Source organism: Chlorocebus sabaeus, chromosome 16, assembly GCF_047675955.1.
Source record: "Chlorocebus sabaeus isolate Y175 chromosome 16, mChlSab1.0.hap1, whole genome shotgun sequence".
Taxonomy (NCBI): Eukaryota; Metazoa; Chordata; class Mammalia; order Primates; family Cercopithecidae; genus Chlorocebus; species Chlorocebus sabaeus.
This window is the reverse complement of record NC_132919.1, coordinates 39802049-39827040: the sequence shown is the minus strand read 5'-3', so window position 1 is coordinate 39827040 and position 24992 is coordinate 39802049. Positions and strand designations below refer to the sequence as shown.

Here is a 24992-nt window from a genome sequence, read left to right as displayed (position 1 = left end):
TAAATAAGAGAATCCAACAAAATTCATTTTAGAAATGAAAATACTCTGTACATCAGGTTCTTGTAAAAGCTAGGCAGATTCCCAAGAAAACTTGGTATATTGGACAGTCTCGTATTTGTTGCTGAACCCTTGCCTCAATCTTGGCTCTCCCATCACTAAAGCTTGTCAGGCTGGAGTTAATTAATTCCGTACATCTGCAGAACACCAGTCTTCCTCAGAGACAGGAGTGATAGCCTCGTCCATTCCCAATAGGAAGAATATGTGAATTAGGTAGCATGAATAAAAATGTTTTGATCTAGGCACGGTGGCTCACACCTGTAATCCCAGCATTTTGGGAGGCCGAGGCGGGCGGATCACGAGGTCAGGAGTTCAAGACCAGTCCAACCAACATGGTGAAACCCCATCTCTCCTAAAAATACAAAAATTAGCTGGGTGTGATGGTGCACACCTGTAATCCCAGCTACTCACGAGGCTGAGGCAGGAGAATCGCTTGAACCTGGGAGGCAGAGGTTGCAGCGAGCCGAGATTATACCACTGCACTCCAGCCTGGGTGATGGAGTGAGACTGTCTCAAAAAATTTAAAAAAATAAATAAATGTTTTGAAAAAAAAAGTACAAAGTGCTGTATAAATGCAGTAACCAAATTTGGGGAGAAACTGCACATGACCTCCCATCCTCAAAAATAAAAAATCTTTCAGACGTTTTTTCAAAACACATATGAGCGCATAGGTTCATATCACACTCCTGACATCAAAAAAGGTATAAAAAACCCTGGTATACATTATATACTTTGATATGTAAGCTATTTTTCTCAATAAAAGAAATAAGGCAATGGAGAAAGGTGAAAATGTACTTTACCCTGAACTGCGTTTTTTACCTCTAGAGCTAAGTTTTCTTGAGCAGTCGAGGAGTAAAAATATTCATCGTCTGGAGTTAAAAATTCATCTGTTATGTCCTCAGAAGACTCTGGTGAACAAGTTGATTGCATGGACTGATGCTATTAATAATGTAGGAAATCACTTTTAAGTTGCTGTTCATTGTAACCAAATCGCTTTATAGTTGGATGCAGTGTTAACAACGGGGTTACCTAACACTACCCAGCAGTCAGTGTGACACTCTGAGCTGACTCTCCCTACCTCTTTGTGCATGTGCCTCTGCCTTCCCTTCCTGGTGGGGAAAAGCAGCTGTGAACTGCCTGGAGTAGCATGAAGGAATGCTAATCCTGAGCCTCAGCAGCATCATCTGCAGAATGGGTGGAGACGAGGTGACCGTCCTATTCTAATATTCTAAATAAGGAGAAAGGCCCTAGTCAACTCAAGTTGAGTACTGAATTTAAACACCCTGATCCCTCATAGGCAGAGACATAGCCCATGTGTTGGCATCATCTTACAGATGAAGAGGCTGCGGCTACTCAGAACCTGTGAGTCCCTCGCGTATTATAGGTTAAAGGCAAATGAAGAAGCATTTTAAAAACAGCAATGTACTCTCAATAATAAAAATAAAATAGTAAAAAGCAGCAAATTTATATTTGTTTATTTATTTTTCTGAGACGGAGTCTTGCTCTATCACTCAGGCTGGAGTGCAGAGGCATGATCTTGGCTCACTGCAACCTCCACCTCCCAGGTTCAAGTGATTCTCCTGCTTCAGCCTCCTGGGTAGCTGGGACTACAGGTGTGTGCCACCATGCCCGGCTAATTTTTGTATTTTTAGTAGAGACGGGTTTCACTATGTTGGCGAAGCTGGTCTTGAACTCCTGACTTTGTGATCTGCCTGCCTCAGCCTCCCAAAGTGCTGGGATTACAGGTGTGAGCCACCATGCCCAGCCTGCAAATTTCTGTGTCTTTTTGAGACAGAGTCTTCCTCTGTCAACCAGGCTGGAGTGCAGTGGCATGATCTTGGCTCACTGCAGCCTCTGCCTCTGGGGTTCCAGTGATTCTCCTGCCTCAGCCTCCCAAGTAGCTGGGATTACAGGTGTATGCCAGCACGCCTGGCTACTTTCTGTATTTTTAGTAGAGATGGGGTTTCACCATGTTGGCATGGCTGGTCTCAAACTCCTGATCTCAAATGATCCTCCCACCTCGGCCTCCCAAAGTGCTGGGATTATAGGGGTGAGCCACTGCGACCTGCCTGCAAATTTATTTCTATAGCATCTCTGTTCCATCCCTTTTTTCCTGCTTATTTTGCAATATTCAGGACCTGATTACCATATGGCCAAACAAACGGCTCACTTCAGTCTTTTTTTTTTTTTGAGACAGGGTCTCATTTGGTCACCCAGGCTGGAGTACAGTGGCGCAATGACAGCTCACTGCAGCCTCGAATTCCTAGGCTCAAGTGATCCTCCTGCCTCAGCCTCCCGTGTAGCTGAGACTACAGGTGCACACTATCATGCCTGGTTAATTTTTATTTTATTTTATTTAGACAGGGTCTCACTCTGTCCCCCAGGCTGGAGTGCAGTGGTGTGATCATGGCTCACTGCAGCCTCAACCTCCCCAAGCTCAGGTGATCCTCCCACTTCAGCCTCCCAAGTAGCTGGGACTACAGGCATGCACCATATCCAGCTAACCTTTCTATCTTTGGTAGAGATGGGGTCTCGCCATGTTGCCAAGGCTGGTCTCGAACTCCTGGACTCAAGCAATCTGCCCACCTTGGCCTCCCAAAGTGCTGGGATTACAGGAGTGAGCCACTGTGCTCAGCTGATTTTTACATTTTTTGTAGGCAGGGTCATATTATGGTTCCCAGCCTGGTCTTGACCTCCCGGCTTTAAGCGATCCTCCTGCTTCAGCCTCCCAATGTGCTGGAATTATAGGTGTGAGCCACTACACCCAACCTTCAGTGATCTCTTGGCAGAGATTTTGTGACTAATTTCCTCGGACACTGCTTTTTGCCACACGCTTCCCTTCCTGTGCACTTAACAGCTGCTCCTCTTTACCTCTCATCAAACTGAATTTGAGTCCTGGCCTCCTGCAGACATTCCCCACTTTTCTGCCTAGGCCTGCTTCTCCAGCTCAGCCAGTATGCTTAATATGACTGTTCTTCCAGCCCTCAAGTCAGAGAAAGAATAAGCTGATCTTATGAATGGTTCATATGCCATGATTAAATATAATAGGTCAAAAGACCTTACATTTTATCACTATTGTATTCATATATTGTATCATTCTCAATTGCTGTCTATATTCTTTAAATGATTGCAATCCCATATCAATGACAATAAAAAAATTTTGGTTTCTTAGTCTGGCTGCGCTATGGCCTAGAGTGTGTTAAACCCCTGAAGCAAGGCTGTAACTGCAGTGGAAATGCAAATGGATCCTGCTGAGGCGCAGTTGTCAGGCACAAACACATCACTTCCACTGAGCTGGGAGCTGAGTCTGGCCCTCAGAGGATATTCCAGGTGAAGGTACTCCCATAGCAACCCTGCCCTTGCTTTTCCTACTCCTAACTGACCTCAGTCATCTGCTGGGGAAGGAGCTTTGCTCCAGTTTTGTTTACCCAACTATATCAGAAACTCACGTGCAAAAGCTGAATCTGACACTTTTCTGTACTCTCCCAATCTCCAGGATACACAATTCACTGAGTTGAACTGACTTTTTAAAAAGTATCAGACAGGAGGAAAGATTATTTTATTCATGTCAGTGACATGAAGGCACATGCTCCAGCCAAAAATAACTACTATAGATATTATTTTGGTGTCATAACACATAACAACTCAGATCTATCTTATTAGATCCTTGGGTTCAACTTGGCTTTCCAGGCAGTATTACTTACACTGTAAGATTTCTCAACAGCCACCAATGCGTCAGAACTTGCTTGAAAGGCTTCACTATACTCTGGTTGCTCCTTTTGTCTGGGAGATGGGTGCCTGATACCTAATAATTGTAACACAGTCAGGGCCAAAGTTATTCAGTGATATTCAGACAACATGGAAGAGCATAAAGGTGGCATGAGAGAAGAGATGTATACATATTCTGCCAAGAGTGGCCATGTCCCATACCTTACATTCAGTCCAGAGAGTAGAGACTGTTAGTTTAGCCTGACACCAAAATGCAGCCCTGGATCATCTGCCCACCCATTCGCGAGTGATGCTTGACAAGAAAGAGATTCTAAATACAAACAATACCCAAGTCAATAGATTTTCTGCCTAAGACAAATGACAATTTTAGATGTATCTTTCTTTCTTTTTTTTTTTTGAGACAGAGTCTCGCTCTGTCACCCAGGCTGGAGTGCAGTGGCGCGATCTCCACTCACTGCAAGCTCAGGCTCTCGGGTTCACGCCATTCTCCTGCCTCAGCCTCCCATATAGCTGGGACTACAGGCACCCGCCACCGTGCCCGGCTAATTTTTGTATTTTTAGTAGAGACAGGGTTTCACCATGTTAGCCAGGATGGTCTCGATCTCCTGACCTCGTGATCCGCCCATCTCAGCCTCCAAACGTGCTGGGATTACAGGTGTGAGCCACCGCGCCCGGCCAGATGTATCTTTCTTTAACTTATAAACAACTGTGAAACAATATCCCATGCCCTGATTGTAAGCAAATTATCAGCTGAAAATATATGGCCTTCTTTTTTTTAACCTGTAAATCTATAAACTGATGACAATAAATGTCATGTGTCTCTAGGTTCCTCCAGCATAGACTCTCTGGAGGGAAAATTTAATGCCAGCTTGGAATACATTCTAAATAAATTCTGGGAGAATTTATTTCCAGCTTAGAATACAATGCAGAGACATGGGCAGTAGGCAGTGGTGGCCCACCTCTATCCCCAGGTAAAGAAGGCTCAATTCCTTGCCAAAACCAGGGTCAGTACGTGATTATTTTACTTCCTGTGGACAAAGGGGCCTGTTTCAGTAATATAAAAACTGATCAGTGTCTGAATCTGTTTGCCTGTGGGAAATGCAATGAGATATATGGCTATACTGCCTTCCCCTGGAATTCAGGGTTTCCAGAAAAGTAGGAAAGTAGAGACGACCAAACCAAAAAAATATGCTGGAAGGTTTACTTTTTTGAGAGCTGATAACTTTTTTTTACTTTTATTTTGAGACGGGGTCTCACTGTCACCCAAGCTGGAGTGCAGTGGCGTGATCACAGCTCACTGCAACCTCCACCTCTTAGGTCCAAGCGATCTTCCCACCTCAGCCTCCTGGGTACCTGGAATTACAGGCGTGTGCCACCATGCCCAGCTAATTTTTTTTTTTTTTTTTTTTTTTTTTGTAGAGACCAGGTTTCATCATGTTGACCAGGCTGGTCCCAAATTCTTGGGCTCAAGCGATCTGCTTGCCTCACCTCCCAAAGTGCTGGAATTACAGGCTGAGCCACCTCGCCAGACTGATACTTGATTGAGTTTACCTATCCTGATTCCCGCAAGTGAACTTACTGGTGAAGCTTCCAGGCCTGGGCTGTCTGTCATGCTGATCACTGTCACAGTCATTGTTGCCCGTGTTGTCAAACTTGGCATTTCCTCTGGGCTCATCATTTTCCCTATGATACTCAATAACTTGCTGCCAATCTGTGTTTTCAGGGCTCCCAATGGGTGGCTGCAGCAGGGCATCGGGCTCATTTTCAGCCTCACTCTCTAAAGTCAAACTACTCTGAGGATGCCAAGGAGGTACTGTGAGTTGTCCAGTAGCTGCTTTCTCTGCCATTTCTTTCACCTCCACTGGGCACAAGAGAAAACAGCATTTAAAACATCACTGTAAACACTGGAAACACAGGCTTTCATCTAAAAGAAATACACAATACTATTGTAACTCATACTGTAACAATAATTGCCTTTTTACAGTTGTATCATCCTTAGCTTGCCCTGTTTGGCTTGAATGGGAGGTGAGGGGAGAATTGATGACAGAGAGAAGGGAATTTCAGTTAGTCATCCCAAACAACAACCCTTGTTGCTGACTTCCAGGGTGAAAGACAGCAAAAAACTTACAGATAGACCCTCTTCCTGTGAAATTTTAACAGGAAAAATGACATCTAAAGTTCCCAGTGTGTAATAATAGAAAGGATTCTATTTGAGTTTGTCTAGTCTTTCCAGACTACACTGAGCTCATATTTTTGGAGTGCATACATACATGCATGTTTTCATTTCAAAAGTTGTGGAACACTTCTGCTAATGTCACTTACGACTAGTATTAAAAATAGACATTATATCCTTTAAGCCTATAAGAGAAAACTGATACAAAGGATAATGCCCACAGGATATGAGAGTGATACTGCGTACTCTCCACTTTAATAATGCTATACAGTAAATATCTATGTAGCAGTTCCTCAAATAATGTCATTTTATTCAATATTGTTTCATTGTAACTCTGATGAGGAAAAAAAAAAAAAATTCCCAGCTGAGGCCACTGTCTGTGTGGCACCTGAGTATTCTCTCCATATCTGCATGGGTTTTTCCCAGGTAGTCCAGTTTCCTCCCACATCCCAAAGATGTGCACGTTAGGTGAACTAGTGTGTCGAAATGGCCCCGGTCTGTGTGAGTGGAAGTGTGTGAGTAGTCTGCAATGGAATGCTGTCTGTCTAGGGCTGGTTCCCTCCTTGTACCCTGAGTTGCCAGGACAGGTTCTAGCCACCTGTGACCCTGAACTAGAATAAATGGGTAATTACTTATCTTACCTGTTTTTATTAATCTCTCTTAAATGTGTACGTAGCTCACATTTATTTCAATGTTTAATATTAGAAGTGTTCTGGTCTTTATTTGGAAGTATGGTGATGTATTTGTGACCAGAAATATGCTGTAGGAACTTAACTCTTGTTTATATCAATTAGCCCATGGTAAAATTGGTTTTGTTATACATCGTTTTGCTTAAAGTCGTAGTTTGCTTAAAGTCACTGTTGTTTCCTATTAACAGTATTAATAGGACTTATTGTATTGCGTACTGTTTTATTACATTTCTTATACAATATACATTTATATAATAAGAATATTTCCTATAAAGTCTAGAAATTTTTTAAAAAAGTATTTCCCTTCTGAAGTCTATAGTCAGAAGGGCCCTGCTTTTAAAATGAAATACAATAAAAGAAAAAAAATTCAAAGGACATTGCTATGGTTCTAAATGTGCAACATAGGTTATATACTTAGAAATATCAACCACATTAGAAATATACTTTAAATTTCATTTTGTCTAACAAAACCCATGACTTTATACTCACTTTTCCATTTTAAGTGTACCTCTCCATCATCTTTATTTCTGGACTCTGCATTATAGATTTCAGAAGAAACAGGATCCACACTCATCCTGAATTGCATGGGTTTTTTGGAGGTAGGGGGAGCAGGGTGGACACAAACACATCAGTTTGCTCAAGTTCCTGACAGAACTGAAAGCCCACTAGCCCATCCAGAGGACCTGTTTCCTACTCTCCGAGCCATTCCTAGAGTTGCACTGACCCCTTTGCACCAGCAGAGGGTGCCAGAACCCGCCCCCATCCCTGCCCCACCACCACTTTCCAGCCTGCAAGGATCCCTACCTGGTAGAATCCCAGTGAGAGTTGGGTGACGCAGAAGGTCCCTGCCAGTGGCTTGACAGAGTGAAGAGTGCACTATCAAACTGTGTGGCTTTGGCTTGGGCAGTGGACTCTCTAGGTTTTCCTCGGCTAAGAAATGAAAGGACTGAGCTATAAGATCTCTAAGAGTATTTTTAGTTTCTAAGTTTAGATTTTTTGATTATAAAAGTGCTCTTGGGAGATTTTCAGAGGTAGAAGAAACCCACAGTTCAAGCGCAGTTTCACAAGACAATCCCTGGGCTGTTGCAGAGCCTCCCCTGCAAATGCCACAAATCACAGATGATGGTTCAGGTGAGGGTTCTGCTCCTGCCCTTCCATCAGAATTCTCTGGTAACAGGCCCACCTTCATATCTGTGACAACACAATCAACATCTGTAGTTGTTGAGACAGAGTCTCAGTCTGTTGCCCAGGAGTGCAGTGGTGCGACCTCGGCTTACTGCAACCTCCGCCTCCTGGGTTCAAGCGATTCTCATGCCTCAGCTTCCCAAGTAGCTGGAATTACACGTGCATACCACCATGCCTGACTAATTTTTGCATTTTTAGTAGAAAATCATATTGCCCAGGCTGGTTTTGAACTCCTTATCTTGAGTGATCCACCCACCCCGGCCTCCCAAAGTGCTAGGATTACAGGTGTGAGCCACCATGCCCGGCTGATTTGTTAAAAACAGTCTTAAGGCATCAGAGATCCTGAAGAACATTCAGAAACCTGCAATCTAGTCCTACTGAATTCTAGAACCTGACCTACCACTAGGTTACTATCTGACTTTGGCAAACATCAATCTGTCTAGGCCAAGGCTTCCTCATTTGCAACATAAGGGAGTCTTTTTTTCCTCTAAATATCCCATAACTAGCCAGGCATGGTGGCTCAGGTCTGTAATCTCAGCCATTTGGGAGGCTGAGGCAGGAGGATTACTTGAGCCCAGGAGGTCAAGGCCAGCTTGTGAAACATAGTGAAACCCTGTCTCCAGAAAAAAAATAAAGTTTATAAATATCTCATGAACATGTACATTTTATCATCTATTCAATTAACTTTTCAAAAATGCATGATCTGGCTGGGCGCGGTAGCTCAGGCCTGTAATCCCAGCACTTTGGGAGGTCAGGGTAGGCGGAGGCCAGGAGTTGAGGTGAGCCTGGCCAACATGGGGAAAACGCTATACTACAAAAACAAAAATTAGCTGGGCATGGTGGTGCATTCCTGTAATACCAACCACTCAGGTGGCTGAGGCATGAGAATTGCTTGAAATTGGGAGGCGGAGGTTGCAGTGAGCTGAGATCACCCCACCACACTCCAGCCTAGGTAACAGAGCAAGACTCTATCTCCAAAGAAAAAAAAGTATAGGCTGGGTGCAGTGGTTCACACCTGTAATCCCAGCACTTTGGGAGACCAAGACAGGTGAATCACGAGGTCAGGAGTTCAAGACTAGCCTGGCCAACATGGTGAAATCCCTGTCTCTACTAAAAATACAAAAATACAAAAAACAAAAACAAAAAAACCCACAAAACAAAAACACGCTGGGTGTAGTGGTGAGCGCCTGTAATCCCAGCTACTCAGGAGGCTGAGGCAGGAGAATCTCTTGAACCCAGGAGGCAGAGGTTGCACTGAGCCAAGATCAGGCTACTGCACTCCAGCTTGGGTGACAGTGCGAGACTCGTCTCAAAAAACAAAAAAAGAAAAAAGAGTGTGTGCTCTGTGGCATAGATATGAATTCCCTGTTATCCAGAATGTCCTATTCCCCAGCTGGACTAGAAAGCAGAGAGACTGCTGAATCAGAGAGGGCAGATCTGATCAGTTTCCTTTTTAAAAAATAAATTTTTTTCAGAGACAGGGTCTGACTCTGTCACCTAGGCCGGAGTGCAGTGGCACAATCACAGATCACTACAGGCTCAACTTCCCGGGCTCCAGAGATCCTCCCACCTCAGTCTCCCAAGTAGCTGGGACCACAGGCACCTGCCACCACAGCCAGCTAATTTTTGTATTTTTGGTAGGGATGAAGTCACACTATGTTTGTTGCCCAGGGTGGTCTCAAACTCCCAGACTTCAAGCGACCCTCCCACATTGGCCCCGTAAAGTGAACTGAGATTGGCCGGGCATGGTGGCTCATTCCTGTAATCCCACCACTTTGGGAGGCCATGGCAGGCAAATCACAAGGTCAAGCGATTGAGACCATTCTGGCCAACGTGGTGAAATCTCATCTCTACTAAAAATACAAAAATTAGCTGGGCATGGTGGTGCACGCCTGTAATCCCAGCTACTCAGGAGGCTGAGGCAGGAGAATCACTTGAACCCCGGAGGCGGAGGTTGCAGTGAGCCGAGTTTGTGCCACTACACTCCAGCCTGGCGACATAGCAATACTCTGTGTCAAAACAAAACAAAACAAAACATGAACTGAGATTGCGCCACTGCAAGGAAGCCTGGGCAACAGAGTGAGACCCTGTCTTAAAAAGGGGGGTAAAAAAAAGAATCCTTATCCTTAAAATCTTCAAAACCTTTGACCAAGTAATTCTGCTTCTGAGAATCTATCCTGAGGAAATAATCCAAAATGCAAAAACGAAGCATTATTTACAAGTAACTGTGTCCCTATTCATAATAGAATAAAGAATGAAGCAACCTAAAATTCAACCATAGGTGAAATCCAACTATTTTTGTTGTTGTTGTTGTTTGAGACAGAGTCTCATTCTGTCACCCAAACTGGAATGCAGTGGCATAATCATGGCACTGCAGCCTTGACATCCCCAGGATCAGGTGATCCTCCCACCTCAACCTCCCAAGTAGGGGAGGGTATGGGTCTACAGCCACTTACCACCATGCCTGGCTAATTTTTTGTAGAGATGGTGTTTTGCCATGTTTCCCAGGGTGGTCTCCAATTCCTGGGCTCAAGTGATCTGCCTGCCTTGGCCTCCCAAAGTGCTGGGATTCCAGGTGGGAGCCAACTTGCCCAGCCCATCAATTTCAAAATAAGTTTACAGGTTGTTGTTGTTGCTTTTTTTTAATAACATAGAGTAATGCTTACATTCTAATGTAAAGTGAAAAATCAGGATATAAAATTGCCTACACATATCATAATTGTCACTTTTTTAAAGCATACAAAAAGACTAGATGAACAGGTAGAAAAATGTTAAACTTTTCTTTGGTCTGTTTTTTGTACTTCTGAGGGAAGAGGGTGCCAAGCAGGGGAAGCCACAACAATTACGGGTTTTTCTTTGTCATCTAATGGCTATGTCATCCCATCTGCTTCTATAAGTGGTGTAAGTGCCAAATACTCTGATGCCAGCTAGGTAGTTCTTCATTATTCCCTTCATAGGAATAAAATACACTGATCTAAAATATCTGGCTGAATGCGGTGGCTCACGCCTGTAATACTTTGGGAGGCTGAGGTAGGCGGATCACCTGAGGTTGGGAGTTTGAGACCAGCCTGACCAACATGGAGAAACTCTGTCTCTACTAACAAATACAAAATTAGCCAGACATGGTGGTGCATGTCTGTAATCCTAGCCACTTGGGAGGCAGAGGCAGGAGAATCACTTGAACCTGGGAGGCAAAGGTTGCAGTGAGCCGAGATCACGCCATTGCACTCCAGCCTGGAGAACAAGAGTGAAACTCCACTACAAAAATATAAAAAATAAATAAATAAAATCTCTGGACATTTTCCTTCATTCTCCCTTATGTACATACTTGCCAACATGAAACAGCAAACTCGTCATTAGTCTCAATCACCACTAGGGGGAGGAATAAAAAGTTTGGTTTTTTTTTTCCAGAACTGACTTCAAAGTTGTGGATGAGTGCTACCATTTATCCATAGGAAAAAAAAACCCTAAAAGTGATATACTAGTCTGCCTTGAAAAACATGTATTGGCTGGGCGTGGTGGCTCACGCCTACGATCCCACCAGTACTTTGGGAGGCCAAGGTAGGTGGATCACCTGAGGTCAGGAGTTCAAGACAAGCCAGGCCAACATGATGAAACCCCACCTCTACTAAAAATACAAAAAATTAGCTGGGCGTGGTGATGGGCACCTGTAATCTCAGCTACTTGGGAGGCTGAGGCAGTAGAATCGCTTGCACCTGGGAGGCGGAGGTTGCAGTGAACCAAGATCACGTCACTGCACTCTAGCCTGGGCAACAAGAGTGAAACTTCGTCTCAAAAAAAAAAAGAAAGAAAAAAAAAAAAATTTATTGCCCCTTTAGTAATTCCTTTACTTATAATACCTAACTAAATTTAAACCAAAAAAAAATTTTAATAAATTTTTTTAAAATTAAAAAAAAATTCCCACACACCAAATAAATTTGTTTTACTTAAGTTCGTTCTTTATTTATTTATCTATTTTTTGAGTCAGAGTCTCGCTCTGTTGCTGAGACTGGAGTGCAGTGGTACCATCTCAGCTCACTGCAACTTCTGCCTCCCAGGTTCAAGCGATTCTTTTTTTTTTTTTTTGTGAGATGGAGTCTTGTTCTGTCACCCAGGCTGGAGTGCAGTAGCGCAATCTCCACTCACTACAAGCTCTCCGCCTCCTGGGTTCACGCCATTCACCTGCCTCAGCCTCCTGAGTGGCTGGGACTACAGGCACCTGCCACCACGCCCAGCTAATTTTTTCTATTTTTAGTAGAGATGGGGTTTCACCATGTTAGTCAGGATGGTCTTGATCTCCTGACCTCGTGATCCACCTACCTCGGCCTCCCAAAGCGCTGGAATTACAGGCATGAGCCACTGCGCCTGGCTGTTCAAGCGATTATTGAGCCTCCATCTCCCAAGTAGGATTACAGGTGCCCGCCACCACACCCAGCTAATGTTTGTATTTTTAGTAGAGACGGGGTTTCACCATGTTGGCCAGGCTGCTCTCGAACTCCTGACCTCAAGTGATCTGCCCACCTTGGCCTCCCAAAGTGCTAGGATTACAGGCGTGATCCACCACACTCGGCCTGTTTTAATTAAGTTCTTTAAAACTCAGCGTGTGTGTGTGTGTATGTATGAATATATGTATGTATACATATGCATAAATATGTGTATATACATATATTTGCATGAATACATAGATACATATATGTGTGCATGAATATATATACATATATGAATATATTATATACACATATGTGTATGAATATATATACAAACATACATACACTCTTCTTCCAGTAATTTGTGCTAAAGTCAATTCATTTCATTCATTTGGCTGGAAATCACACACCCCAGGGTGATAGTGACATTGTTCAACTCTCCCTCTGGAGCCAGTGACACTTTAAACAACCTTGGTTTCCAAGAAGTTTGGTTTCTGGAGCACTGGTAAATGGAATAACTGGTGTTTGTTTTTATAAGAAAAACTATCTGGGCAGTTGTGGAAAGGCAAGATGCTTTGCTTCTAACAACTGATGAGTTCTGTCTGATTAACCTGTCAGTCACTTGGGCTTTGATGTCTCCTCAACTTCCTATGATGCTGCTCTTTTTCATCACTCACAGTCCCCTTTTGTCACTAGACATATGAAGATCACCGAGTGGCCTCAGAGACACGCAGAAGTCTAAAGGCATAGTGACATTAAGAACAACAAAATGTTGACCCACCTACTGGTATTTTGGATCCTGCTTCTTTCCAAACTGTCCTTGACTCCTTGAGTGCCCTGAAATTGTTCATCTGTGTTCTGTTTTCCAGGGTCACAAAGAGTCGGCAGTTTAAAAAGCAATAAACATGTTTCAGTACTTTGATGAGAGAATTCCCATTCTCTTCACTCTCACACTATTTTCAAAGCTATTCCTGCTAAATATATAGAAATAACCAGACCTACCAGGATTTCCCTTTACATGTTTCCTATTTGCTAACCCACCTCTTATCCGGAGGTCTTTTTTTTTGTTTTGTTTCTTGTTTTGTTTTTATTTTGAGACAGAGTCTGGCTCTCTCGCCAGGCTGGAATGCAGTGGCGAGATCCTGGCTCACAGCAACCTCCGCCTCTTGGGTTCAAGAGATTCTCCTGCCTCAGCCTCCCGAGTAGCTGGCACTACAGGCGCGCACCACCACACCCAGCTAATTTTTGTATTTTTAGTAGAGACAGGGTTTCACCATGTTGGCCAGGATGGTCTCGATCTCTTGACTCTGTGATCCACCCACTTCAGCCTCCCAAAGTGCTGGGATTACAGGTGTGAGCCACTGTGCCCAGCTTATCTAAGGTCTTTACCCAGAAATGTTGGTCTCCAGGAACCTACCCCAGACGGGGTACAAGTGGAGAATAAGCAGACAAGATAGAAATTTTTTAAAAATCCACTCTCCCCGTCCTATATGAATATGAAGACAGCAGATCTTTGTGGCAGGAGTCATGGCCCTTGGGTTCCAGTCTAAGTGTTATTCAGACTAACCTAAGATAATCTTTTTCTTTTTTCTTTCTTTCTTTTTTTTGAGACAGGGCCTCACTGTGTTGCCCAGACTGGAGTGTGGTAGCATGGTTTCGACTCACCGCAACCTCTGCTTCCCAGGCTCAAGAGATGCTCGTGACTCAGCCTCCTGAGTAGCTGGGATTACAGATGTGTGTCACTATCACTGGGCTAATTTTTGTATTTCTAGTAGAGATGGGGTTTCACCATGTTGGCCAGGCTGGTCACGAACCCCTGACCTCAAATGATCCACCCTCCTCGACCTCCCAAAGTGCTGGGATTACAGGTGTGAGACACTGCGCCCTAACACTAAGAGAACCTTGCACTTCAGTTTCCTCATCCATAAAATAAGAACGATAATATCTACCACTGGGGATGCTACGAAAATAAAATAGATTACAACAAAGGTTACAATACTTAGGAAATAGCAAAAGTAAAACAAGTGAAAGTCTATGCTCTTTATTCAAGAGACTATTGGCTCTACTTATCCCAAGTTTAACATAATTCTAACAAACTTAGTTAATTATATTTCCTAGCCTACAGCAAATTAAAGCAACAAATGTGGAATTTGGAGATGGGAGCAAGATGTGTAAAAGTGAGAAGGAGGCACAAAAAATTACTACATGCTCCCTGAAGTATAAGATCCAGAGGCCTTTGTATGGGCAAACACTCCTTAGCAGAAGCTTAAGATAGCACTGTATCATGATGCTTCACCATAACAGGTGTTCAGAAAAATACCACTGTCACCAAGGTTAGAATATGTTTAGAATATAATCAAAATAGATATTTAGAATATCATGAAGTCTGTAATGTTTTCATTCAATATAATTAAAATTTTAAGAACTAAGAAATGAAAGAAATAAAACTTCAATTGTCTGAAAAATTCATTTAGATAGAGATGGCTTTTTCTCTAATGCTAAAAAAGGATGGTGACGTTTTTAAGGAAAAAATAAATATGGTATCATTGTTTTATATCCTATGTACTAATAGATGGTTTCCAGCAGTGGCCACCATCAATTCCCTCCCTTCTGTCCACCTTGACACACCTCCTATAAGGAGCTGGAGTCTATTTTCCCGCCCAATGAATCTGGGCTGGCCTCGTGACTTTCTTTGATCAACAGAAAGCAGCGAAAAGTGATACAATCCTAGGGTCAGGACTAACTTTTAAGAGGTCTGGTAGTTTTACCTTTCACTTGCAAAGTCAGCTGCCATGCTGTAGAGAAGCTTGGGTGAGACTATTTATTGAATGATGACAAGTCAAGTGCAAAGAGAGGCCACCTGGAGGAGCTCAAGGTACAAGACATGTAAGTAGAGGCTTCTTGGACCTTCTTGCCCAGTCCAACCTCCAGCTGACTGCAAACAAGTGAGTGATGCTAGCCAGTGGCCATGTGGAAGAGAAGATCCACTCAGGGGAACCCTGTCAAATTCCTGACCCACAGAATTGTGAGAAATAATAAACTATTGTTATTTTAAGCCATTAGGTTTTGGGCTTTGTTGTTATGCAGCAATAGATAATAAAACATAATACACAAAAAAGTTATTTCAGGCCAGGTATGGTAGCTCACACCTGTAATCCCAACACTTTGGGAGGCCAAGGTGGGCGGATCACGAGATCAGGAGTAAATACAAAAATTAGTCGGGCATGGTGGCACGCACCTGTAGTCCCAGCTACTCGGGGGGCTAAGGCAGAAGAATCACTTGAACCCGGGAGGCGGAGGTTGGAGTAAGCCGAGATGGTGCCACTGCACTCCAGCCTGGGTGACAGAATAAGATTCTGTCTTTAAAAAAAAAAAAAAAAGTGATTTCTAATAGTTTTCTAGCAAACTCTAATTTTCTATGGAAACAGAAATATTAGGATATAAGTAAAATTTTTGTGCCTTTTTTGTTTTTGAGGCAGGGTCTCACTCTGTTGCCCATGCTAGAGTACCGTCACATGATTTCAGCTCACTGTAATCGCAACTTCCTGAGCTCAGGTGATCCTCCCACCTCAGCCTCCCGAGTAGTGGGGACTACAGGCACACGCCACCATGCCCAGCTAATTTTGATATCTTTTATAGAGACAGGGTTTCGCTATGTTGTCCAGGCTGGTCTCGAACTCCTGGGCTCAAGCGATTAACCCATCTTGGCCTCCCGAAGTGCTGGGATTACAGGCGTAAACCACTGCACCTGGCTGTGTCTTCTCTTTATATAAAAACAAATGACAGCTGGACATGGTGGCTCTTGCCTGTAATCCCAACACTTTGGGAGGCCAAGGCAGGTGGATTGCTTGAGCTCAAGAGTCTGAGAGCAGTCTGGGCAACATAATGAAACCCCATCTCTATGGAGAAAAAAAAAAAAAAGATAAATAAATACTGGCTGGGCGTGCTGAGACCCCATCTCTACAATTCACAAAATTAGCTGGGTGTACTGGTACAGCCTGTAGTCCCAGCTACTCAGGGGTCTGTGGCGGGAGGATCGCTTGAGTCCAGAAGATTGAGGCTGCTGTGAGCCATGATAGTGCCACTTCACTCCAGCAAAAATAAATGCCAATGCTTGATTCAGCATTGTACAATGAAAGAACAACAGACCAGGAATCAGGAGACCCTGCCCCTAACCAACTTGGCCCTTGGTTGTAGCACAAGTTGAGGGGTGGCAGGGAGAGCTCTCTGCCCTGTATAGGCAATAAAAGGGTGATATGGCCAGGCATGGTGGCTCACACCTATAATCCTAGCACTTCGGGAGGCCGAGGCAGGTGGATCACCTATGGTCAGGAGTTCAAGACCAGCTGGGCCAACATGGTGAAACCCTGTCTCTACTAAAAATACAAAAAATTAGCTGGGCATGGTGGCACGTGACTGTAGTCCCAGTTACTCGGGAGGCTGAGGCAGGAGAACTGCTTGAACCTGGGAGGCAGAGGTTGCAGTGAGCAGAGATTGTGCCACTGTACTCCAGCCTGGGCAACAGAGTGAGACCCCATCTCAAAATAAATAAAATAAAATAAAAAATGAAAAAAGAGGATAACTGTTAAGCAGAGAATTTTAAAACAGTAACAAAATCCAGTAAAAGCTGGCCTGCATTTTATCATCATGGGCCAGATATTCTAAATAATACCAGTAATAACATCCACCTTCCAATGGGGCAGACCTCTCCTACCCTACTCGCATCTTGACATCGCTGGGCCTCAGGAAGTTTACATCACTGGGCTTAAGCGTCACACTCTGTAAATTGACAGGCTAATCCATGTCTAAGGGATCTTCCAACTCTAAGATTCTATAATTCAAGAGGCAGCCAGCTCTCTGAGTGTGAACTTGTTCAAATTCATTAATTCATTCATCCCCTCATTCCTTCACTGACCATTTATTGAGTTCCTTCTATGTACTGGTCATCATGCTAGGTGCTGGGACACAGGAGGAGTCAGACGACAGCCCTGTCCTTAAGGATGAGCCTCTCTGCAGGCTATACCTCCCAGCCAGCTCCTATGGTGTCTGCTCACCTCCTCTGAGGGGTTTTCTTTGATCCACCAGGTCCCTCAGTCCCTAACTGGTATTTGAGCTACTTATGGGCAGAGTTTGTGGCTTATTCATCATCAGAATCCAGAGTCTAGGCAAGGTGCAATGGCTCAAGCCTATAATCCCAACACTTTGGGAGGCCGAGGCGGGCGGATCACCTGAGGTCAGGAGTTTGAGACCAGCCTGACCAACATGAAGAAACCCCATATCTACTAAAAATACAAAATTAGCCGGGCATGGTGGTGCAAGCCTGTAATCCCAGCTACTCAGGAGACTGAGGCAGGAGAATCACTTGAACCCCGGAGGTGGAGGTTGTAGTGAGCCGAGATCACACCATTGCACTCCGGCTTGGGCAACAAACTCTGTCTCAAAAAAAAAAAAAAAAAAAAACCAAACCCAGAGTCTAGATAGCCTCTGGCTCTGCAGGTGTTTGTTGAATGAGTGAATGAATGAATGAATGAATAAGCAACTTAGAATGGAGATTAATACCTATCCAAGATACTTTATTCAGTAAATTGAGCCATGCAAAATTGCCAATATTGACCATTTTAACTAATAAAACAGCAATTTAATATGGGTCAATTTGATACATATGAATTTACAGAGAAGGATATGGGCTGTGTGTTGGGTCTGGACTGGGAGGCAGAGAGTATCTACCTTGAAATTCCATCATGGAGGACTGATTTCCTAAAGCTAAGAGCACCTTGCTATGAGTCGGTTGCATATATACATCAGTCCCTCCACACAGGTTAGGGGCAATGTCAAATCCAGCACTGGGTTCCTGCTTAGGCTGCCCCTTCCTCCCACTTAGGTTACCTGATGGCTCATCTCTGACTGATCCCCAGTGCTTACTTCGGAGACTTGGGTGAAAGGTTTCCAGCCATAACCATTTCTTTTCCTGGATCTTTTGCCAAAATGTCCCCCTTGAAAGTCTCTTACCATTCTTGGAAATCTTGGTAGGGTTGGGCACTTGCCACTGGTGTCTGGCTGCTGACCCCCTGAAAGCTGTAGGACAGGAGGAATATAGTTTAAAGATGGAGGGCCCACAGCTGGAGGTAAGTTGTAGACATCCGTAAACTCTCTTGAAGTGGCCCATAAAGACATGCGCTCTTCCTGCTCCTTCTGTTTCATCTCAACTTCATCTAATATCTGCTCGATATTCCTCAGCCTATCATCGTTCTCATGCATTATTGTCTGCATAATCTTTAGATCCAGCACACACTTACTGATGAGATACTCCTCAGCCATGGACCTGTCGTTCAAATTGCTCTTGGCTTCTCTGGTTGACTGGGGAAGGCTAAGTGAACTGAGTGAACCATTTTGCCAGTCCCAGTCCTCAAAGGAGTACTCTGTCTCAGCTTTTGAAGAGCTTTCGTCCTCACTGCAAAAACAACACGCCTCTCTCTCCATCTTATCCAGCTCTTCTTCCATGGATTGCAATTCATCTACCTGGTTAGGTCCGTCTGCCTCCAAAGATGAAGCAGCTCCTGGAGGCTCTTCTATGTCATCTTCCAAAGTCAAGCAGCCTGAGTAGATCTCATTGATTTCGAAACTGCAGAGGCTTGCCTGACCTGTGCTGGGGCTGCTGGCCTCTTCTGCCATAAATGGAGCAGGGCAAGCAGCATCTTGATTCTGAGTCTCCCTGGCCATCAGACATGGATCTGGGGCCTGAGGATCTAGTGTCCCCTCGGTGAATAAAGAGTGAACCCTTGGTGAATGAGGTTGACTGCCTATTGAAAAGAACAGCAAAATTCAACTCATTAAAATGAACATATTTGGCCGCTAAGCAGCCTTGGTTTGTTCAAGAGGCAAAGATTGTCAAAAAAAAAAAAAAAGCTTTTTATTTTCCCATCACCTTCCCAGTTGTGGAAGACTACTGGATACACTCACAAAAGGTGAGGGAGTATGTGTCACCTAGGTGAAAGCTCCTATTTTAACATGGAATGAGGCAGAAATTGTTGTCAGGGCAGGGGTCTAGCCATGGAAGAAATATTCTAAACTTTATTGTGTGCCCAAACATGCGTAACTGCCAGGACATGCGAATTATAGGCCCCTGAATCTTGTTTTGTTTTGTTTTATAGAGATGGGGTCTTGCTATGTTGCCTGGATTGCTCTCAAATGTCTGGCTTTAAGTGATTCTCCCATCTAACTCTCCCAAAGTGCTGGGATTACAGGTGTGAGCCACCGTGCCCAGCTCCCCTGAATCTTAAGGACCACATTCATAGCCTTCTTTCCACACAAAAGAGTTTGACTATTTCTCAGTTAAAGTTATGCTCTTGGTGAGCATCTGATAAAAGTAGCCTAGGGCAGGGCGCAGTGGTTCACGCCTGCAATCCCAACACTTTGGGAGGCCAAGGCGGGTGGATCACCTGAGGTCAGGAGTTCAAGACCAGCCTGACCAACATGGTGAAACCCCATCTCTACTAAATACAAAAAATTAGCCAGGCATGGTGGTGCATGCCTGTAGTCCCAGCTACCTGGGAGGCTGAGGCAGGAGAATCTCTTGAACCTGGGAGGCGGAGGCTGCAGTAAGCCAAGATTGCGCCATTGCACTCCAGCCTGAGCAACAAGAGTGAAACTCTGTCTCAAAAAAAAAAAAGTAGCCTAGATACCACCCAAGGAGCCATTACATTATGGGAGTAATAAAAAAACTCAAAAAATAATGCTAGGATTGACCACACACCACCCCTGGTTTACAGGTGTACAGCTTACAGAGAATGGGATGAAGCAGCCCAAGTAATGAGGTTACGGGGCCACCCTGGAGGCCTCCAGCACTGCTGACGGAGAGTCAGAGTGAATGGTCATTTGGCTGGAATTGGAAGGCCTGGGTTCCAGTTCTATAACAAATTCTCTGTGATCCTGAACAGGTTACAACCTGTCTGACCCTTAGTTTTCTCATCTGTAATATGAAGGCATTAATCCTGATGACTGCAAGGTCCTTTCCAGTTCTAAATTCTAAGGTTTTCAAATGTACTAAAATGTAGTAAAACTGCTTGGGCAAAGTGGCTCACACCTGTAATCCAAGTGCTTTGGGAGGCTGAAGTGGGAGGGCTACTTGAGGCCAGGAGTTCAAGACCAACCTGGGCAACATAATGAGACCTCATTTCTAAAAAAAAAAAAACTTTTTTAGGCCAGGTGTGGTGGTTCATGCCTGTAATTCCAGCACTTTGGGAGGACAGGTAGGAGGACTGCTTGAGTTCAGGAGTTCAAGACCAGTCTGGGCAACATCGTGAGACCTTGTCTCTACTAAAAATTTTAAAAATTAGGCTGGGCGCAGTGGCTCATGACTGTAATCCCAGCACTTTGGGAGGCCGAGGTGGGTGGATCACAAGGTCAGGAGATCGAGACCATCCTGGCCAACATGGCGAAACCCCATCTGTACTAAAAATACAAAAATTAGCTGGGCATGGTGGTGCGTGCCTGTAATCCCAGCTACTTGGGAGGCTGAGGCAGGAGAATCACTTAAACGAGGGAGGCGGAGGTTGCAATGAGCTGAGATCATGCCACTGCACTCCAGCCTGGCGACAGAGCGAGACTCATCTCAAAAAAAAAAAAAATTTAAAACAATTACCTAGGTGTGGTAGTACACACCTGTAGTCCCAGCTACATGGGAGGCCAAGGCAGGAGGATTACTTGAGCCTGGGAGAGTGAGGCTGCAGTGAGCTATGATTGTACCACTGCACTCCAGCCTGAGAAACAGAGTAAAACCATGTCTCAAAAAAAAAAAAAAAAAAAAAAAATTAGCAGGATATGGTGGCATGTACCTATAGTCCTGCCTACTCGAGAGGCTTGAGCCCAGTAATTGGAGGCTGCAGTAAGGTATAACTGTGCCTCATACTCCAGTCTGGGCGACAGAGTAAGATCCTGTCTCTTAAAAAAAAAAAAAAAATGGTAATTTTCTTCTTTAAACTATTCCAAATTCTCTATAATGAGCATTTTTATTTGTGAAACAATTAGATAAAATTTTAAGAGTAATCATGCTAGAAATAAACTCAATTATTATGACTTAGTTCTAGATCCACACTAGGTATATATATAGAGAGCCCAAAAAGTTTACCTTAATAATTTCAAGGATCTTGATTTTCTTCCTAAGGCATCCATCTTTTCCCAGTATAAGTTGCATCTACAGTGGCCAGGCACGGTGGCTCATGCTTGTAATCCTAGCACTTTGGGAGGCCAAGACAAGCAGATCACTTGAGGCCAGGAGTTCGAGACCAGCCTGGCCAATATGGTGAAACCCTGTCCCTACTAAAAATACAAAAATTAGGCCAGGTGCAGTGGCTCACATCTGTAATCCTAGCATATTGGGAGGCCGAGGCAGGCAAATCACCTGAGGTCAGTTCGAGACCAGCCTGGCCAACATGGAGAAACTCTGCCTCTACTAAAAATACAAAAATTAGCCAGACATGGTGGCATGCCCCTGTCATCCCAGCTACCCAGGAGGCTGAGGCAGGAGAATTGCTTGAACCTGGGAGGCAGAGGTTTTAGTGAGCTGAGACCCCGCCACTGCACTCTAGCCTGGGTGACAGAGCAAGATTCCCTCTCAAAAAAACAAAAACAAAAACAAAACAAAAATTAGCCAGGCAAGCTGGTACACACCTGTAATCCCAGCTACTCAGGAAGCTGAGAAATGAGAATCACTTGAACCCAGGAAGTGGAGGTTGCAGTGAGCTGAGATTGTGTCACTGCACTCCAGCCTGGGCAACAGAGCTAGACTTTATCTCACAAAACAAACAAACAAGTTATATCTACAGTTTAGAGGAGTCAATTAGTTGTAGCTCATGTGACTCTCAGAACACATTTGTGTCAAAGTAACACAACCTGTGAATTAAGGCCATACCCATTTCCTTTAGCTCTATGATTTCCATGTCAGGGGTCTCTCTGGTATGTTCTGAAGTCAGTCCTAGATAGACATTGACATCAGGATGGAGTCCATATTTCTCCACTCTGGGGCTCTCGGTTGGTTGAGTTCTCTGGGTTCCAGTAAAATCCTTTAACACAGGAAATATTGTCAAGGACATAGTCTCAGTCATCCTGAATGTCACTGGTGCTTTAGAAACCATCTAAGTATCTGATAAACTCCCTCTTAGTCCTGTTGGGTAGACAGACTTTAGTCCTAATTAACTAGTTTATTGTAATTGCCAGTACCTTAAAAGCAATAATAATAGCTACCATTCATAGAATCTCCACTAAGTGCCTGCAGTGTGCCCCTACTATGCCTATGTGTTGAACCTCCCTAGCTCCCTTCCTCAGTTCCATGCTGCTTTCACCAAGTTAAGCAGTTAGGCTATTCTCAAGAACACAGAAATAGTGTAATAAAATGAGAATTTCAAAAATTTCTTATAACCTGGTCTCCAGCTTCTTCTTAGTCTCTAACTCCCTACTTTCCTGAGTTAGGTAAGCAGAAATAAACTCCCAACAACTTCAGGGCTTGCCTTTAAATCATTCTTCAGAATATACCGGATATCTTGAAGGTTCATAGTTCGGTCTTTCTGCTTGACGTGGATGCCTGACTTAACAATATCATAATAAGGTTTCGGAAGCCTCACATCAGCTTCTAAATAATTCCCCAAGACTATGGCTTCTTTAATAACTGAGCCATCTAAGCCATTCCAGGGTATGTCATCTGTAAGGAAAAAGTCATACAAAGGAGTAACATTAGGAAATCAGAGAGTAGAGTGGGGGGAAAAGAAATTAGATGAAGCTGGGTAACCTTAGGCAAGTTACTTAACTCCTTTATTTTTTTTTCTAACCCACTGTACTTTAGAAACAATTCATTGCTTTATATATTAATTTCCTTCTGTAGGAAAACTACCCAGAGGGGCCAGGCACGATGGCTCACGCCTGTAGTACCAGCACTTTTGGAGGCCGAGGTGGGTGGATCACGAGGTCAAGAGATTGAGACCATCCTGGCCAACATGGTGAAACTCCCTCTCTACTAAAAATACAAAACTTAGCCGGGCATGGTGGCCGGCGCCTATACTCCCAGCTACTCGGGAGGCTGAGGTAGGAGAATCACTTGAACCTGGGAGGCGGAGGTTGTAGTGAGCTGAGATTGTGCCACTGCACTCCAGCCTGGCAACAAAAACAGAAAACAAAAAACAAACAAACAAAAAAACTACCTGGAAGGTCAATTCATAAGTGAGAAGCCACTTTACCCATTTACCAGGGAGATCCCTGCCACAGAGATAGGAAACAACAGTGTCAGCAACATGTACATATGGGCTCCCCGCTGGCACAGGAGCCCAATACTCATCTCACATATATTGTCATTTTGCCTCTGGGACTGCAAACACCATACAAAAGCAGACCTTGGCCGGGCACGGTGGCTCACACCTGTAATCCTAGCACTTTGGGAGGCTGAGGCAGGTGAATTACCTGAGGTCAGGAGTTTGAAACCAGCCTGGCCAACACAGTGAAATCCCATCTCTACTAAAAATACAAAAATTAGCTGGGTGTGGTGGCGAGCACATGTAATCTCAGGTATTTTGGGAGGCTGACACAGGAGAATCGCTTCAACCCAGGAGGCGGAGGTTGCAGTGAGCCAAGATCGTACCACTGCACTCCAGCCTGGGCAACAGAGTAAGACTCCATCTTAAAAAAAAAAAAAGTCTTGCGTGGTGGCTCATGCCTGTAATCCCAGCACTTTGGGAGGCTGAGGTGGGCGGATCACGAGGTCAGGAGATCCAGACCATCCTGGCTAACATGGTGAAACCTCGTCTGTACTAAAAATACAAAAAATTAGCCGGGCATGGTGGCATGCGCCTGTAGTCCCAGTTACTTGGGAGGCTGAGGCAGGAGAATCGCTTGAACCCGGGAGGCAGAAGTTGCAGTGAGCCGAGATCCCGCCACTGTACTCCAGCCTGGGTGACAGAGCAAGACTCCGTCAAAAAAAAAAAAAGCAGCCCTTAATGAATGTGATTTTACTGTGTGTGTACATCTTCCTCTTGAGGGATTCTTTCCATCTTCAGATATGTGACTACTTTCTCCACATCAGAGCAGTGGGTTTGGAAGTACATCCATTTCTTTCAAGTGACACTGTTCATACATCTAATGGACCCAGGGTGTGTTTAATTTCATAGTTTACTTCTCAGAGGCTAGTCTTTCCCCCTAATTTACAAGTTCTCAAGGGATACCTCACAAAGATCGTAAGTACTGATACCAATATTCAGGTTAAAAAGTTTGGTTCAGCTGGGCGTGGTGGCTCACACCTGTAATCCCAGCACTTTGGGAGGCCGAGGCGGGTGGATCACAAGGTCAAGTGATCGAGATCAGCCTGGCCAATATTTTAAAACCCCATCTCTACTAAAAATACAAAAATTAGTTTGGTGTGGTGGTGTGCACCTGTAATCTCAGCTACTCGGGAGGCTGAGGCAGAAGAATCGCTCAGACCCGGGAGGCAGAGGTTGCAGTGAGCCAAGATCGAGCCACTGCATGTCAGCCTGGGTGACAGAGCAAGACTCTGTCTCAAAAAAAAAAGTAAAAAATAAAAAAATTTAAAAAATAAAAATAAATTTTTTGTTTGGATTAAATGCATTGTCACTGATAAGCAGATGGATGGGCTTTGCTGAGTCCTTTTTTTTTTTTCTTTTGAGACACAGTCTTACTTCGTTACCCAGGCTGGAGTGTAGTGGCGCTATCTCAGTTCACTGCAACCTCTGC

General features: G+C 44.2%; 1 protein-coding gene across 1 annotated transcript in view; it reads right to left on the bottom strand.

Annotated features, from left to right (window-relative positions):
* Positions 1-24992, bottom strand: part of TEX14 (testis expressed 14, intercellular bridge forming factor) — a 100911-nt gene that overhangs the window by 24577 nt on the left and 51342 nt on the right. Inside the window, exons 11-19 of the mRNA XM_073004896.1 lie at positions 22766-22956; positions 22171-22321; positions 18270-19060; positions 13042-13148; positions 7453-7578; positions 7138-7223; positions 5366-5647; positions 3762-3862; positions 877-996 (exon numbers count right to left, since the gene is read on the bottom strand). Of these exons, the coding sequence (XP_072860997.1) occupies positions 877-996; positions 3762-3862; positions 5366-5647; positions 7138-7223; positions 7453-7578; positions 13042-13148; positions 18270-19060; positions 22171-22321; positions 22766-22956 (1955 nt within the window). The remainder of the gene's footprint in view (positions 1-876; positions 997-3761; positions 3863-5365; positions 5648-7137; positions 7224-7452; positions 7579-13041; positions 13149-18269; positions 19061-22170; positions 22322-22765; positions 22957-24992) is intronic.